Genomic DNA, 16642 nt, shown 5'->3' with positions numbered 1-16642 from the left:
AAGTACTTTGGGTTTTGTGTGCTCTTTAATTTTTATCAATTTGGTTGCATAAAGCTAGAATGTTAGATATCCACGCATTCAACTGTGCTTTGTTGGCTTATGTATTTTTTACTAAATTTATGCTCAAGTACATTACATTCATTTTCCAATTGTTACTTACACTTTTTTCATTTAAGTACATATAAATGTTTCTAGATGTTTGTTTAAAACTGTTAAATACCCAATCCTATTGTTTTTCAGATTTTTTGGAATTCCAATGGAAATTCTTCCAAATGTCCGGAGTTCTTCTGAGATCTATGGCCTAATGGTAAAAAATATTTTAAAAAATTGTAAAGGTGTTATTTTCATTAAAAAAAAACCTTGCTACTTAGAATTCAAAAGTTAATTGTGTTATGTTTTATAATTTAAAAATCTTAGTCCTTTTTCCCAATTGATTTTATATTTATAAACTTTTATTAGCTTTTCTTTGAGTATTATTACTTTTAAAGTGTTTATAAGATCACCTAACTCCAAAGGAAGGCATGGGAATGTTTGAGCCTGTTTATTCTTTCAATCCAAATAACTGTTTAATAGTTGTGATGTCAGGTTTTAATTTAGAGAAGGGACTCTTCACATTTTAATGGCATTCTTTTTTCTGTTGAATCTCTTCTATTGGCCAAACTATGTTATATATTAGATTCTTTGTTCTCCTGAGCAAAATTTAGCAAAGAAACTGAAAGCAAAGAGTTTGTTTCTGATTTGGGATTGCTAATTAAACTTGTTTCTATAATGGACATTTTTACTCTTGCATTCACTGAAACCCAGAAAAAAAAGAAAGTTCAGCAAAAGCGTGCTTAGCACAAAAAATAAAACATAGCAAAACAAAAAGTGTGCTTAGCATCATTAAGAGCCTATAGTTAAGCATCAGGAATGAAAATCTCTAGAAAGATTTGAGCTGGCATCTGAGCACAAAAATCTGGAATTTATAATAAGTCTAAGATAAATTACAAACAATATTACCTAGACATTTCATGAAAAATGTTGGAAACTCCACTTACAGAGTTAATAGAGTCAAACACTAAGTGCTCTGAATAAAGCTTGAGCAAGAATTTATAACTGTTTCATTCATAAGAAAGCTTATTAAGGCAATGTGAAATTTCTGAAGGGAGACATAGTCACTGCTTATCTACAATAAGAGTGCTTCAGTAATTTCACAGCTGTCAACTAACTGACTTGGGTCAAGGAAAAAGAAACTCTTCTTGAGAAATAGTTTCAGAGGATGGTTAAAAAGAAACATTGAACTGGCCTAGTTTTCTTTTGCATTTAAAATATTATGCTTCTGTCCCCCTTTTTCCCCCTTGCTGACTATAGAAAATCTCTCATAGCCTGGTGAGTAGGTTGCCCACCAATCATGTACTCATTCATTTGGAAAAGATACCGTGCATTTCCAATTATTTTTGGACGAGCATAAGTCCATTTACTACATAGATATATCTAGAATTTCCATGACCTTCCAAATTATTATAAGCTCTAGTCTGATTTTAATTTTGAAAAAGCTTAATTTTGTTTGTTTTTTAAGTTTTCTATAAGATTGAGAATGATGGTTCCAAAATAAAAGACTAGGGTAGTTTCCTAGAATGAGAGATTCCAGTGTTCCCATTACAAAGTACAGTTGTGATGTGCTTTGGGCTAGCATAATAGGGCAATCAGATATAGTTTTTAAATGTCCTAAATGTCTATCTTAAGTGATATCTTGACCAACATTTCAGACCAATTAGCTGGAAATGCACTGTCACTTTTTCTGCATGCATCATCAGAGTATGTTCCAGGAGTCCAGAGGTCCCTCCCCATGAAGACAAAAGAGTGCTTTATGTGCCTGAACACACATAGTAGATTCTGCTGATAGTTTGTTAATTTTGAAAATATAAACAAAGACTTAAGTATTTAAATATCCAAGACATACAGCCTCAAGATTTCCTATTGATTCACTTTAAACCTTTTATGAAATTTACCCTTTACTTAGTATGCAGGTTCAGCTTTTCAAAGAATATATATAGTAAATTTAAAAAGGTTTTGAATTAACCAGAAAGCATAAAAGAAATAAAATAATGCTCACTATCTAAAGGACATTTTCTATTTTGTAAAGGATCTCTACATATATGCTATTACTTCCTTATTATCATAGCCATGTGAGGTGGATTCTGTTCTTTCCCTCACTTCAACAGATAGGATACCTAAAATTTCTAGAACCCAGGAGACTTGCTCACAGATGTCAGTCTGAGGAGTCAGTCCAAAGCTTTAGTTTGGTGGTTTTCCAGGTACATCACCCTACTCTAGGGATCACATTTCTTAATTTTCCTAATTCCTTAACATCAGTAAAAATTGCTTTGAGTTAGTATATGTTTTTTTTAATTAAGTTTTTGAAGTCCACAATCAGCCACTTAAATCTCATTGTTCTTCCTAGAATGCTAGCCATAATGATCAAAATTAAAACCACAATTCATGACATAAGTTTAAACTTGCTTTTCTAAATTTGAAGAATGATGTTTGCTACGAACAAACAATATCCAATACCTCAACACTCTTGTGTATCTCATCTTAAGAACAACTTGGGTAGAAAGAAAAGTTGCTAAAATACAGCCTTCCAAAATAAACCTATTCTATACTGGTTTGATAGCTACTTAAAGTATATGTAAGTCATTTCTTAATAACAGCTATAATAGCAAAGCACTAATGGACTTCAACCATCATGTAGCCCAGTCCATTTACTCCCATTTTGTAGATAAATGAATTGAGGTTTAGAGAGGTTTCAGCGGCCTGCTCGTGGATTAACATGAACTAACCAGAAGTCTATGTCTCCTGACTCCCAGCCCAATGTTTCATGTTCATTCTCCAGTGCCACGTCTCATTGTGTCATCCTAGGAATACTTTTAGTATCCGTCTCTGTGCCGCTCGTGTAGTTGAAACACTTGCTTTGTCTTTGTCTGCCCACATTCTCTGACACGTTGCTATTTGTACATCCCTGTTGCAGTTATGTTCATAGAGCCAAAAGTTTGTGATTATTCATAATTTTTTTTAAACATTTTATTAGAAAGCTGGGGCCTTGGAAGGTGTTCCAATATCTGGGGTAAGTTTTATCACCAAATTCCTCCCTATCCCCATCCCCTTTCATGTTACAGCTTTCCTCCTGTATCTTAGTTCATTCATCAGTCTGTCCCTTTTTATTTATCCCAGGCTGGAGTGCAGTGGCATGCTCACAGCCACCGCAACCTCTACCTGCTGGGCTCAGGCGATCCTTCTACCTCAACCTTCCAAGTAGCTGGAACCACTGGTATATGCCACCACACCTGGCTGGTTTTTTTGATTTATTGTAGAGCTGAGAACTCGCCAAATTGCCCATGCTGCTCTCAAACCTCTGGACTCAGGCAATCCTTTCATCTTCGCCTTCCAAAGTGCTGGAGTTACAGGCGTGAACCACTGTGCCCGGTGTTGTGTGCACCTTTTTAAACTAGGGAAAACAATTGAGAGCAGTAGAATTGACTAATTCTTGTTGTTGTGTGACACAGCATGCATCATTAAGAATATTTTGAATAAGCCGGGATCGGTGGCTCACCCTGTAATCCCAGCACTTTGGGAGGCTGAGGTGGGAGGATTGCCTGAGCCCGCGGGTTCGAGACCCGCCTGGGCAACTTGGCGAGACCTCATCTCTACAATAAATAAAAAAAGTAAAATTAGCCAGGCATGGTAGCACGCGCCTGTGGTTCCAGCTACTTGGAAGGCTGGGGCGGAAGGATCGCCGGAGCCCAGCAGGTTGAGGCTGCGGTGGCCGGGAGCAGCCACTGCACTCCAGTCTGGGCGACAGAGTGAGACTCCGACGCAAAAAAAAAAACCAAAAAACGAATATTTTGAATAAACTAATTTCCCATACCTATTATCTTATATATTAACAAGTGGAAAAAATGGATAAATGGAAAATATACAAGAAATGTAGACAACTCATTCCTTGATAAAGAAAAAAGGAGCAATAGATTTAGCATGGTGGCTCATGCCTTTAATTCCAACACTTTGGGAGGTCAAGGTGGAAGGATCACTTGAGGCCAGGAGTTTGAGCCCAACCTGGGACACATAGCGAGACTCCTGTCTCCACACATACACACAAAAGTTAGCCAGGTGTGGTGGCATGTGTCTGCAGTCCTTAGATACTCCAGAGGCTGAGGTGGGAGGATTGCTTGAGCCAGGAGTTTAAAGCTACAGTAAGCTATGGTTGCACCACTGTACTCAGCCTGAGTGACAGAGCAAGACCTTGTCTCAAAAACAAACAAACAAACAAACAAAAAGGAAAAAAAATGCATCCTATAGTTTTTCTAACAAGGGAATTAATAGTATTCTCTTAATTAGTGTTTTTCGTTATCACTTATACTTTCAGTGTTTGGGGGACCAGTCTGCTGCATTGGTGGGACAAATGTGCTTTCAGGATGGACAAGCCAAAAACACGTGAGTTTAAGAAATAGACTTTTGTTTGTTTGTTTTCCTGGTTTAGTGCTTGGAATGAGAAAAAGCTTTTGAAGTTCATTCAGGCTGAAATCAATAGCTTAATAGCTCTAATATGGATATAAAATGTTTTGCCATTTGGATTTTTATCTTCTTCAGGTAAAAATACATTATGCCATATGTATACACACTGTTGAGGTTTGTAAAGACCTTAATTCATAAAATTCAATACCTTTTTCATCCTCTAAACTAGATTTTGATTCAAAGTATTCTTGCATCTTGGGGGGACATTGGTGGGGTGGGGGAGGGCCGGGAAGAGGTGAGGAAGAGCCATAATAAAAACTATAATTGCAGTATATTAACCCTGCCCAAGGCTTTCTCACTAATTTTAAAGTCATACTTTTGTGGAATCTTCAAGGTTATTTTCCTGGCACTGTGTTTTTTCCTCATCTGAAGTATCTCCTTTGACAAGAGGCAGAAAGAATGATAGAAGTAGAGATTTTTCTCCCAGTGTCATCTCTTTACTCCTTACATGCAGAATCTGAAACAAGCACCGTATTTAAGAGTAATAATAAGATGACTCCCACTTTAGGTTGAGAAAATGAATGGTCAAAGAGGTTAAGTGCTTGCCTAAGATCATAGCCTAGATTCAAAAACAAAGTCAGATCTCAAGCCCATACTGTCTGAGTCTGAATCTGGTACTCTTTCTTTTTGTTCCACCATTTTTATTTGAAGGTAATTTTAAACATAAAAAATTAAAATCTGCCTTCCAATTCTATGTGTTGATGAGTAGCAACAAATAAGCCTCAAAAGCTGAAATAGTTCTGATAATTATAAACAAACTCAGCTACTGACTATTGTGTTACATATAATGTTCCATGTGTTTTAAACATGTTCTCATTTAATCCACATAAAAATCCTCTTGTTTCCATTTTCCACATCAGGAAATTGAGAGTTAAAGAAGATAATTTATGCAATGACACACAGCTAGTAAGTGGGAGACGCAGTATTTGCACTCAGTTCCATCTCATTCTTTAGCTGGAACTCTTCACCTGTGTACTTACTGCCCCCTGTATGGAAAAGACTGCCATAGAACTGGCAAGATAGTCTACATTTAATTGTTCTTTTCTTGAGATTTTTCTAATTTTCTCATCAATCCTAACTTCAGTGGTTAAGTTCTTTGTTTGTGAATAATGGAATGTGTAACATTTCTGGATTAAACGTTCTTGCAGTCTAGCAAGAGCATTGGTTCTCATATCAGTGTTACATTATTTGTGTGAATGTTTCCTAGGGAGGGAGATATGAGAATTCTTTTCAGGTTATGGCAATCTGAGTTTACTATTGGGAGTACTTGACTCAGCATGACTCTGGAAACACTTTTTTGTTTGTTTGTTTGTTTTAAGTCAGAGTCTCACTCTGTTGCCCGGGCTGAAGTGCAGTGGCATGATTGTGGCTACCGCAGCCTTCACATGTTGGGCTCAGGCAATCCTTCTGCCTCAGCCTTCCAAGTAGCTGGAATTACAGTGCTAAATTTTTAATTTATTGTAGAGACGAGGTTCCACCAAGTTGCCCTGGCTGGTCTCAAGCCCCTGGGCTCAGGCAATCTTCTCTCCTCTGCATCCCAAAGTGCTGGAATTACAAGTGTGAGCCACCATGCCTGGCCCTTGGAAACATTATTTGAATCTGGGTTCCAGGCAGCTGGATCAGGAACCAAGAGAAATAAGGTAGAAAACGAGGTTACTTTCTCCTTCTTTCCTCTTCTGCCAGGAGCACTGATGCTAGTAAATCATATCCTATCTCTATATTTCTGTTTTTTTTTTTTTTTTTTTAGTCGGAGTCTCACTCTGTCACCCAAGCTGGAGTGCAGTGGCTCATCCATGGCCACTGCAGCCTTGACCTGCTAGGCTCAAGTGATTCTTTCACCTTGGCCTTCCAAGTAGGTAGAACTACAGGTGTACACCACCATGCCCAGCTAATTTTTGATTTATTGTAGAGATGAGGTTTTGCCAAGTTGCCCAGGCTGGTCTTGAACCCCTGGACTCAAGTAATCCTCTCGCCTCAGTCTCCCAAAGTGTTGGGATTACAGGCATGAGCCACTGTGCCTGGCTTATCTCTATATTTCAGTGCCTAACACAATACAGACAACCCTCTGTATCTGTGGGTTCCACATTCATGGATTGAAAATATTCAGAAAAAGTGACAATATGACCAAAAAACCACAAATAAAAATTATACTATAAAATTATTTACATAGCATTTGCATTGCATAAGGTATTATAAGTAATGTAAAGAGTATTTAAAGTATACAGGAGAATGTATGTAGGTTGTATGCAAATACTACACTATGTTATATAAGGGACTTGAGCATCCTTGGATTTTTGTATCCATAAGGAGCTCTGAGACCAATTCCCTACAGATAACTGAGGGACAACTGTACATGGTAGACACCCAATAATTAGCCTGCTTTCCCTCTTCTCTCTTATTCCTCTCTCCTTTAACGTTATGAGTCAAGTCCATAATTGGGCGAAATTAAGTTAGGGAGGGCTTGTTTGAGTACCTATTGCAGGTTGGAGGAGGGAAATAGCAAATTGTAAGATCTTTGATCTCAGATTACTCTCCCTGAGGGGAAGAACACAAACATGCAGTTAAACATATATAAATCTGAATCTTTGAATCTCTTAGGTTTCAGTGGGAGGGAAGAAAAATCACAAAAGATTGTTAGTAACGAGATGCTTTGAAGAATGAGCAATATTAGCGGTGCAGGGAGCATTGAACACAGATGCAAATAGGAAAATTGAAGTCTTTGTTTAGAGAATGTAGAGAACATTCTTGTAGGGAAGTGATAGGATCATGTCAGATTTATGAGCTGGTGTTCAGAAACGACTGGAGTTGTCAGTTAATAATATGGCAATACTGGGTCAAAACGAGGAAAGACTAGAGGCAAAGAGGTAACTGGAAGAAGCAACTATGGGGTTCCAGTAATGAGAATATAGACTCTGAAGGATGGAGACAGAGAGGGAGACTGTGGCTGGACACGCATGGCACTACAGAGGGACAAGGGAGAAGAAGTAGGTATGTAGTCTTTGTACCTGGACACAGTGGTTAGGCTTAGTCAAAGTAAGAAATGAGTCCAAGTACTATATATTGCACTTATTTGGAAATGTAGAATAAGTTCAATATAAAAGTAGAGATTTTGGATTTCCCCTAGGCAGTCGATTCCAAAGCACTAGAAATAGACGACATTGCCAAGAAAAAGTGTACAAGTAGAGGAGATATTTATGAGAAGTAGGAGATATCAGGATGGAGAAGTCAGAAAAATAGAATGTGGTTACTCATTAGTGTGGACATCCAGGGTAGAGATATTAAAGAGGGAGACATGGTCAGCAGCACAAAATACTACATGGAAGCGGAGAACCAAGAACAGACCATTATACATAGAAATTACGTTTTCATTTGGTGACCTCCAATAGTGAAGTTTCTGTAGAATATTGAAGATGGAAACCAATTGTAAATGGTCAAAAGAGATGTGGGTGGGTAGAAAATAGAGACAGCAAAACAGAATGTCTTTGGAAAAATGCAACCACCCAAAAATGGTGAGAAAAGTAGACAGTGTGAAGTTAACAGAATCATGCAACATTTTGGGAATTTTGTTTGCTTGTTTTTTATTATAAAAATGTGGGATACAATTCAGGGTTAGGTATACAAACGTTGATTATGTGGGTACCCTTGTTGATGAGGTATGCCCCTCCCTCCCCCAGAAGTTTCCCTCAAATGCCAATCCCACCCCCCTCCCCTGACAGTTTCCCACTACTGCCAATCCCTTTCTTACAGTATTATGATAATTGTTCAAGGTCCGTGTATGGTGTTTTTAAGTTATAGTAAGATCAGAGGATGTTTAATGATTATTTTTTGGAGTTTGAGCAGAGAGCAGATGAAATTTGTACTATAAATGGGAGATAAGTGATGGGCAGAACGAAGTCCTAAGAGGTTAGAGAAATTGGGATTGAGAGTCTAGTTCATCTCTCCCAACCTCAACAGGGAGAAAATGATAGCTCAGAATTCAGTGGAAAGCCCATCTCTGGTTCAGAATGAAGAAACAAATTATGGATGAATCTGATTTTTTTGTAGCTTGGCTATATTTTCCAATTTTTCTAGAATGAACATGGATTACTTGAATATTACATTTCATTTTTCCAAAAGAGCACTTAACTCATTCGTGACCACTGATGTGAATTTGTTATGTCATTCCAAATTCTTTTCCTGGTTGCTGCTGACATGAATTTACCTCATAGTGGAAGACTGTCTTTTCAGGTGTATAATCCAAATAAAAATACAAAGTACAGAATGCTGGTGTCTGAGTCAAATACTGAATATGTCTGCAACTTTCAGCTGTATTGTGAAAAAGGTGACAGTTTTGAAAAGACCATTTCATATGTGCTTAATGACAGAAGTTTGCAGCAACCAGCTTCAGGTTTTTTAAAATTTTTACCCACTATCAGTATTAGGAAAGTGAAAATTTGCTATTCGTGAATATTAAGATAGCTGTATCATTTCCTCAGGGGCACTGACTGGATGCAATAGAGAAAGTTTTTATCCCCTTCACAGCCTTGCCCAGGGCCATTTTCCCTGCCCCTATATGCCATCTTTGTCACACCTCTCTAGACTGCTCAGTCCTGATCTAATAGTCATGTAGGAGAGCAAGCAACTTTTGCCTTTGCAGAGGTTAGAGAAGTTAACCATCTTTCTGGGATGTTTGAACACAGTACGTACGGTGTTGAGGAAGGCTAGGTAGACCACATAAATGCAAAAAGCTGTATGTATGCCTGATGACTGAGAAGAAAGAACAATACAATTCAAGAGGAAAATGATGACCAACATACAGCTTTGAAAGCTGTGGCCTACATGTAGCAAAGAATTCTCCTTATACATCGCTAACAATAATTAATTGCTTAGTAAGGATACTCAAGAATTCACCTTTAGCCGGGTATGGTGATTCATGCCTATAATCCCAGCACTGGGAGGCCAACGCGGGAGAACTGCTTGAACCAGGAATTCAAGACTAGTCTGGGCAACACATGAGCTCTTATCTTTACAGGAAAAAAAAAACCTCAAAAAATTAGCCAGGCATGGTGACGCACACCTACAGTCCCAGCTACTCGAGAGACTGAGGTGGGAGGGGAGCCTGAGCCCAGGAGGTCGAGGCTGCGGTGAGATGTGTGTGATCATGCCACTGCATGTCTGGGTGACAGAGTGAGACCCTGATTAAAAAAAAAGAATTCACTTTTATTAAATGGTTTGAGCCTTCTCATCAGTTTTGTACTTTAAGACTTGTAATAAACAGCTTTCATGATATAATAAAAATGTTTAGAGAAAAAAAGATTTGTAATATTATAATAACTGTTCAGTATAGAGAGTGTTTATATGAGTCCTAAATTGGTACAGATTTCTTCTTTAAAAAGCATGAAATAGATAATTAACTTTCATTTTTATGAATATTTATTTTAAAAGATGAACTTGAAATATATAGGTTTTTCAGAATGTGGCAGTAAAAAGGTGTAGTGAGTTATTGTTTTAGTTTGTAAATGTATTACCTGTACCTAGTGTTATTTGACAAGTGTCTTTACGAATTTAGATATTCTTTAATCCCATACTGCCTAATGTGTCACCTATTCATCAAGCAGGCCAAGAATATGTTTGGCTGAGAATACCATGGGCTCATCCTTATTCAGAACAATGGTACCTGGAAAAATGTTTGTCAGAAAAAAAAGTCCTTGTTTTGCATTTGTTGCCCAATCGAAATGCAACTGATTGGATCTGTTGACTTAGTGCTGACTGGTAGGAACTTCTGCTGGGATCCTTCTACCAGCCCCTACACTGAGCACTCTCAGTTCTCTCACTTGCTGGAATGTCACCAGCACATTTAGAAGCCTAGTGGCACAGGGCACAGCAGCGAGGCCTATGGGGAAGGAATCCCGAGCTAGGGCAGAGTCATGCGTAATTATATCAGCCTTGTTATCCCAAATCAGTTTAAAACTGTTTCTCTCTGTCTCTTATTGGTATCAGTTTGGGCTGCTTATCTGCCTGGCACAAGTCAAAACTACCCATTAATGTCCAAGTGCCAGACTTGTTGCAGAGTCCAAAGTTTGTACTGATAAGTCTGCTACAAAATAAATTCAGTTCCTTCATATCAGCCATGTTACATTCTGGCTCTGATTATCCTGTCACTGTCTTAATTCCTATCCTACAGAGAGAATGGGAAAGGTAGGCTTTAAATAGTCTTCCCCTCCCCACTGCTCTTGTCCTGACTTTGCAGCTACACTCCGCCACACTCTGCACCTAGCCTCCTCGCCCTGCCAGGACATAGTGGCATCGCTCAGTTTATGACTGTATTAGTGACAGAGCTAAGCTGCTTGTCATCATGATACTGCACTCCACGTGGATTAGTAGTTACATAACTGTAACCAAACATAGAATTTGTTGTAATTCAGCGGTATTTTGTAAACACAGCCCTGAGCTGTGACTGACTAAACGCTAAATGCCATACCTGCATTTTTCCATTAAGACTGCACTAAGTAAATTTTCTTCTAAGCTGATCTTTAAAACATTAAGCCATAAAGAATATATGATATTTATTAACTTTCAGGACTTTTCTAAAGCTTTAATATAATGACTTTTATTGTACTAAATTATATGCCATCTTAGATCATTTGTCTTATTAATGTTTCATCATTTGCTTTCAATAAAATGGTTATTCATTCTCTCCCTAACTATAGGTATGGAACAGGATGTTTCTTACTATGTAATACAGGTCATAAGGTATGTTTGTTTTTTTAATTCTTTTTTTGTTTTTTGGTTTTTGTTTTGAGTTGGAGTCTCACTCTGTTGCCCAAACTGGAGTGAAGTGGCCACTCCCGGCCACCGCAGCCCTGACCTGCTGGACTCTGGCGATCCTTCTGCCTCAGCCTTCCAAGTAGCTGGAACTACAGGCAGGCACTACCATGCCCGCTAATTTTTTTTTTTTTTTTATTGTAGAGATGAGGTCTCGCCAAGTTGCCCAGGCAGGTCTCGAGCCCACGGGCTCAGGCAATCCACTCACCTCAGCCTCCCAAAGCACAGGATTATAGGCTAAGCCACCAAGCCCGGCTGTTTTTTTAATTCTTAATTTTAAATATGTGGGGTACAATTCAGGGTTTGGTATACAAATGTTCATTATGCAGGTACCCTTGTTGATGACGTGTGCCCACCCCTCGACAGTTTTTTTTATTAGAAGATTGATGAAAGTCTTCTTTAAGTTCATATAAATAATACTTGAGCATAATTTGCTATTAAGTTACTCGTGAGTCTTCACCTTTTACTTAATCTTTATCAGGGTTTAATTTAGAACTCAATAAAATTTGAATTGTTCTAATAAGAACCATTTTAGGTTTTTTGTATTTTATATGTTTTTAATTGTGTAGGTGGGAAATCTAAACTGGAAGCTTGGCTTAAGTGTGTTCTTGATTCTGATTATCTTAACTGTGAAGATTTAATTTTTAAATTGGTTTATTGATTGAGTTGATGTGTACTTATGTCATTTTTTTTTTTTTTTTTTTTTTTTTTTTGAGTTGGAGTCTCACTCTGTCGCCCAGACTGGAGTGCAGTGGCCGCTCCCGGTCACCGCAGCCTCGACCTGCTGGGCTCCGGCGATCCTTCCGTCTCAGCCTTCCGAGTAGCCGGAATTACAGGCATGCGCTACCACGCCCGGCTGATTTTTTGATTTATTGTAGAGATGAGGTCTCGCTGCCCAGGTGGGTCTCGAACCCGCGGGCTCAGGCAATCCACTCATCTCAGCCTCCCAAAGGCGCGGGATTACAGGCTGAGCCACCGAGCCCGGCTTGTACTTATGTCATTTTACGTTTAAAAATATTTTCATGCTCTCTTCATTTTTTCAACTACTGAAATCTTTTTTTTTTTTCCTTACAGTGTGTATTTTCTGATCATGGCCTTCTCACGACAGTGGCTTACAAACTCGGCAGAGACAAACCAGTATATTATGCATTGGAAGTAAGTTCTTTTCAATCAATACTGATAACATGACAAACATTCAAAACTAATGAAAATTAGTGTTTTCTAACACCTTTTCTGGTCAGTTTTAATACAAAGAACTCAAACAATTTTGTCTTCTTCTCGACATTTTATTGAGTGGAAGAACCTGGTACTGAACGGGAGGCCAGGATTCCTAGGAGACTTCAATTATATTGGTTCCTCAGTTCTTATACCAATTAATTGTGTCACCTTGGGCATATTACTTGACCACTCTGCAGTGAAAGTTTTTTTTTTTTTATTTCTAAAGTTTAAAGAATTGATGTGCCCTCAAATAGTTTTTATCTTGAAAATTCTGTTTTTATGATTAAAAAAACCCCAGTGTTCCAAAAAGAACCCCCTGAGTACAAAAAGGCAGAACAACTCTCTTCACTTTTCTCCCCATAAAAATGAATTTTGTATAACATTTTGATGTGGAAAATAAAGTGAGGAGATTTGTGCCATTTATCACTGAAAACATTTGTTTCAAACATGTTTGTAAATTATGGTAAGAATATGTCACTCTAAGTCTATAGGATATGGTAGGTTTGTATCAAAAACCTTAGAAATATTTATTTATAAAGTTAAAGAAGTAGTACTCTTTTTGTAAAATCAGATACATTTCTCTCTTTTTTTTTTTGAGTTAGAGTCTCACTCTGTCGCCCAGACTGGAGTGCAGTGGCAGCTCCCGGCCACTGCAGCCTCGACCTGCTGGGCTCCGGCAATCCTTCCGCCTCAGCCTTCCAAGTAGCTGGAACTACAGGCACGCGCTACCATGCCCAGCTAATTTTTGATTTACTGTAGAGATGAGGTCTCGCCAAGTTGCCCAGGTGGGTCTTGAACCCGCGGGCTCAGGCAATCCACTCACCTCAGCCTCCCAAGGCACAGGATTTCAGGCTGAGCCACCGAGCCCGGCTCAGATACATTTCTTAAAAGCATTTCTATACAATTAATTTTGAAATGGTTACCTTGTAATATACAAGTACACCATTAATATGAAAACTTACTGAGGCTCATTTTCTGGAGTGCCTGATAGTAATTTGGTCACAAGTTTGAGACTTCTAGTTAGAATTAAAACATTTTAATAGTCATTATGCTTAGAGCATGAAGAATATTAGTTTATTTCCATTTTTTTCTTCTGCAACCATAAACACTGTAATCTCCCCCCAGTCACTTTTCTATGGATGGAAGCATTTGTGAAAACTTGATCTGTATATTAAAGGTATCTTAATATTTCACAGAATTTAAAATTCTACAAACCCTCTTCCCCTTTATTTTCCCTCTGTGGAGAGTACTTAGCACAACACTGTGCACGTAGGAAGAATATGCACTTGATAAGTATTACTTATAATAATGATAAAAAGATGCTTTCTTTTTTCCTTAAACGGAACAATTAGTGGTTTTGAATTATAGGTGCCTTATACCTGGAAAGGGCCTCAGGGACAAGGGTCACCTTTTCTTAACTTCCCTCCCAAGAGGAAAAGCCTTCTCTTGTCTCCTTTACTGATAGCCTTCCAACTTCTGTTTGAAGATACCACCTAAAACTGCTTCTTTTTTGTTTTGATTTTTGTTTTACTTTTTTTATTTTAAAGACATGGGGTACGATTCAGGATTAGGTATTTAAGTAAGTGGTCATCGCATAGGTAAAGTTTGGGCCTCCCTTTGGTCCCCACTTTCCCTGGTACCCTTGAGGTCAGGTACTTTGAGATCAGGTACCCTTATTGATGTTGTGTCCCCACCCCACCCACCCCAGCAGTATCCCACTACTGTCAATCCCTTTCTTATAGTATTATGGTAAATTAAAACTGCTTCTTTTTTTCTTTTTTTTGAGTTAGAGTCTCACTCCATAATAGCACCTCTAGCATCGGACCTTGGTCAGCTGTTAAAAGCGTGCAAACACTAGGAGGCAACTGTATGTTTTCCTGGGTCTTCCTCCTCCAGGGTAAACTGGCCCAGTGCCCTAATCTCATATGGTTTCTAGATGAGCTCCCTTCATTAGGTACATTGCAATTTGTCAGTGCTTTCAGATGGAATATAATATTCTACATGTAATCTCACCTGCAGTCAATCAATAGCGTGATGCAAGCCTCTCCTATTGTAAGCACAGCTTCTACTTCTCTAGCCTGAGAGTTTGTTAATTAAGGCTAATAATCCCTTCATACTATTGACCCTGGGGACATATGCTAAAAATCCTAGCTCATTTTGAACGGAATCATTGTCAAAACAAGTCCACTCCATTCTGTATTTGTGTATATTTATTGTTAAGCTAAATTCAGATCCCTATTTTTTCCTGTTGTTTCATGATAGCGATTTTAGCCTATTTCTATGTAGGCTTTTTTTTTTTTTTTTTTTTTGAGTTGGAGTCTCACTCTGTTGCCCAGGCTGGAATACTGTGGCATGCTCACGGCCACCACAGTCTCAGCTTGCTGGGCTCAGGAGATCCTTCCACCTTAGCCTTCCAAGTAGCTGGAACCACAGGTGCGTGCCACTATGCCCAGCTAATTTTTTGATTTATTGTAGAGAGGAGGGCTCGCCAGTTGCCCAGGCTGGTCTCGAACCCCTGGACAGGCAATCCTCTTACCCCTACCTCCCAAAGTGCTGGAATTACAGGCGTGAGCCTCTGCACCCAGGCTGAATTCTTTTTCACTCTTTTCTCTGTTATTCTTTCTGTTTTGTCTCATCTGGAGACTTAACAAGCATGTACTTTATGATCTTGTTTCAATCATGTAATTTTTTTTAGATTCATAGAATTTTAAAGCTGAGAGAGGGACACTAGATCATATGCCAACATACTTAATTACACCCTCCTATCCCCTAGTTTTCCACATGGGGAATCTGAGATTAGAGAAGTGAAATTGGAGTCACTTGGCCAAGGTAACTTTTTTTTTTTTTTTTTTTTTTTTGAGTCAGAGTCTCACTCCATTGCCCAGGCTAGAGTGCAGCGGCATGCTCACAGCCACCACAACCTCGACCTGCTGGGCTCGGGTGATCCTTCTGCCTCAGCCTTCCAAGTAGCTGGAACTACAGGTACATGCTACCACGCCCGGCTAATTTTTTATTTTATTGTAGAGATGAGGTCTCGCCAAGTTGCCCAGGCTGGTCTCAAACCCATGGGCTCAGGCAATCCTCTCACCTCTGCCTCCCAAAGTGCTAGGATTATAGGCGTGAGCCACCGCACTTGGCCTCAAGGTAACTTTTTAACAGCAGTATGTAGCAGACCCAGGTTTGAGGACATTGAAGCCTCAGTGCCTAGGCCACTCACTATCCCATCTCCTTGCTTGTGAGTCTAGGAAGTCTGGGGTCCAGTCTTAAGTATAGTGCTGTTTTCACGGCATCTGTTATATGTCTCTTCCTTCATATGCTAACCTATCAGACTAAGCAACAACACACACACAAACATTAATATATTAATATGTTGACAGTATAGATATGATTTTTTTCTGTTTTCTTAATATTTTGGCAATTCACAAATTTTTTTTAGTTTATTATTCTAAATATATAGGGTACAATTCAGGGATAGGTATACAAATGTTCATTATGCAGGTATCCTTATTGATGAGGTATGCACCCCATCCCCTGGCAGTTTCCCACTATGGCCAATCCCGTTCTCACCCTCCCCTGGCAGTTTCCCACTACTGCCAATCCCTTTCTTACATTAATTTGATAGTTGTTCAAGGTCCACTTATGAGTGAGAACATGTGATACTCGGTTCTTTGTTTCTGTGATAGATAGGTCACTCAGTATTATAGCCTCTAAGTTCATCCAAGTTGCTACGAAGTTCATAATTTTGTCCTTCTTTATGGCTGCGTAATATTCCATCATGTATATATACCACATCTTTTTCAGTCAGTCCTCTTTCAATGAGCAGCACAGTTGGTTCCATGCTTTTGCTATTGAATTCACACAAAAAAAATTTTTTTTAGTAGGAGTCTCACTCTGTCACCCAGGCTGGAGGGCAGTGGCAGGCTCCCAGCCACTGCAGCCTCGACCTGCTGGGCTCAGGCAATCCCTCCTCCTCAGCCTTCCAAGTTGCTGGAACTACAGGCATGCGCCACTATGCCCGGCTAATTTTTTGATTTATTGTAGAGATGAGATCTCGCCAAGTTACCCA

At 38.9% G+C, this 16642-nt stretch overlaps 1 protein-coding gene across 3 annotated transcripts in view; it reads left to right on the top strand.

The window, feature by feature from the left end:
- Positions 1–16642, top strand: part of GK (glycerol kinase) — an 89740-nt gene that overhangs the window by 50595 nt on the left and 22503 nt on the right. For 2 of the 3 annotated variants that reach the window (XM_008058969.2, XM_008058968.2), the window contains exons 8-12: positions 241–307; positions 3071–3106; positions 4406–4473; positions 11244–11286; positions 12433–12513. In XM_008058969.2, coding sequence (XP_008057160.1) covers positions 241–307; positions 3071–3106; positions 4406–4473; positions 11244–11286; positions 12433–12513 — 295 coding nt within the window. Of the gene's footprint in view, positions 1–240; positions 308–1350; positions 1369–3070; positions 3107–4405; positions 4474–11243; positions 11287–12432; positions 12514–16642 lie in introns of all 3 variants that reach the window. The other variant, XM_021712843.1, reaches the window with a different exon arrangement.

The sequence above is a fragment of the Carlito syrichta genome, unplaced genomic scaffold, assembly GCF_000164805.1.
Source record: "Carlito syrichta isolate Samal-C Ts95f unplaced genomic scaffold, Tarsius_syrichta-2.0.1 Scaffold303667, whole genome shotgun sequence".
NCBI classification, from domain to species: Eukaryota; Metazoa; Chordata; class Mammalia; order Primates; family Tarsiidae; genus Carlito; species Carlito syrichta.
The sequence above is the reverse complement of the archived record's forward strand: the minus strand, read 5'-3'. Positions and strand labels throughout refer to the sequence as shown.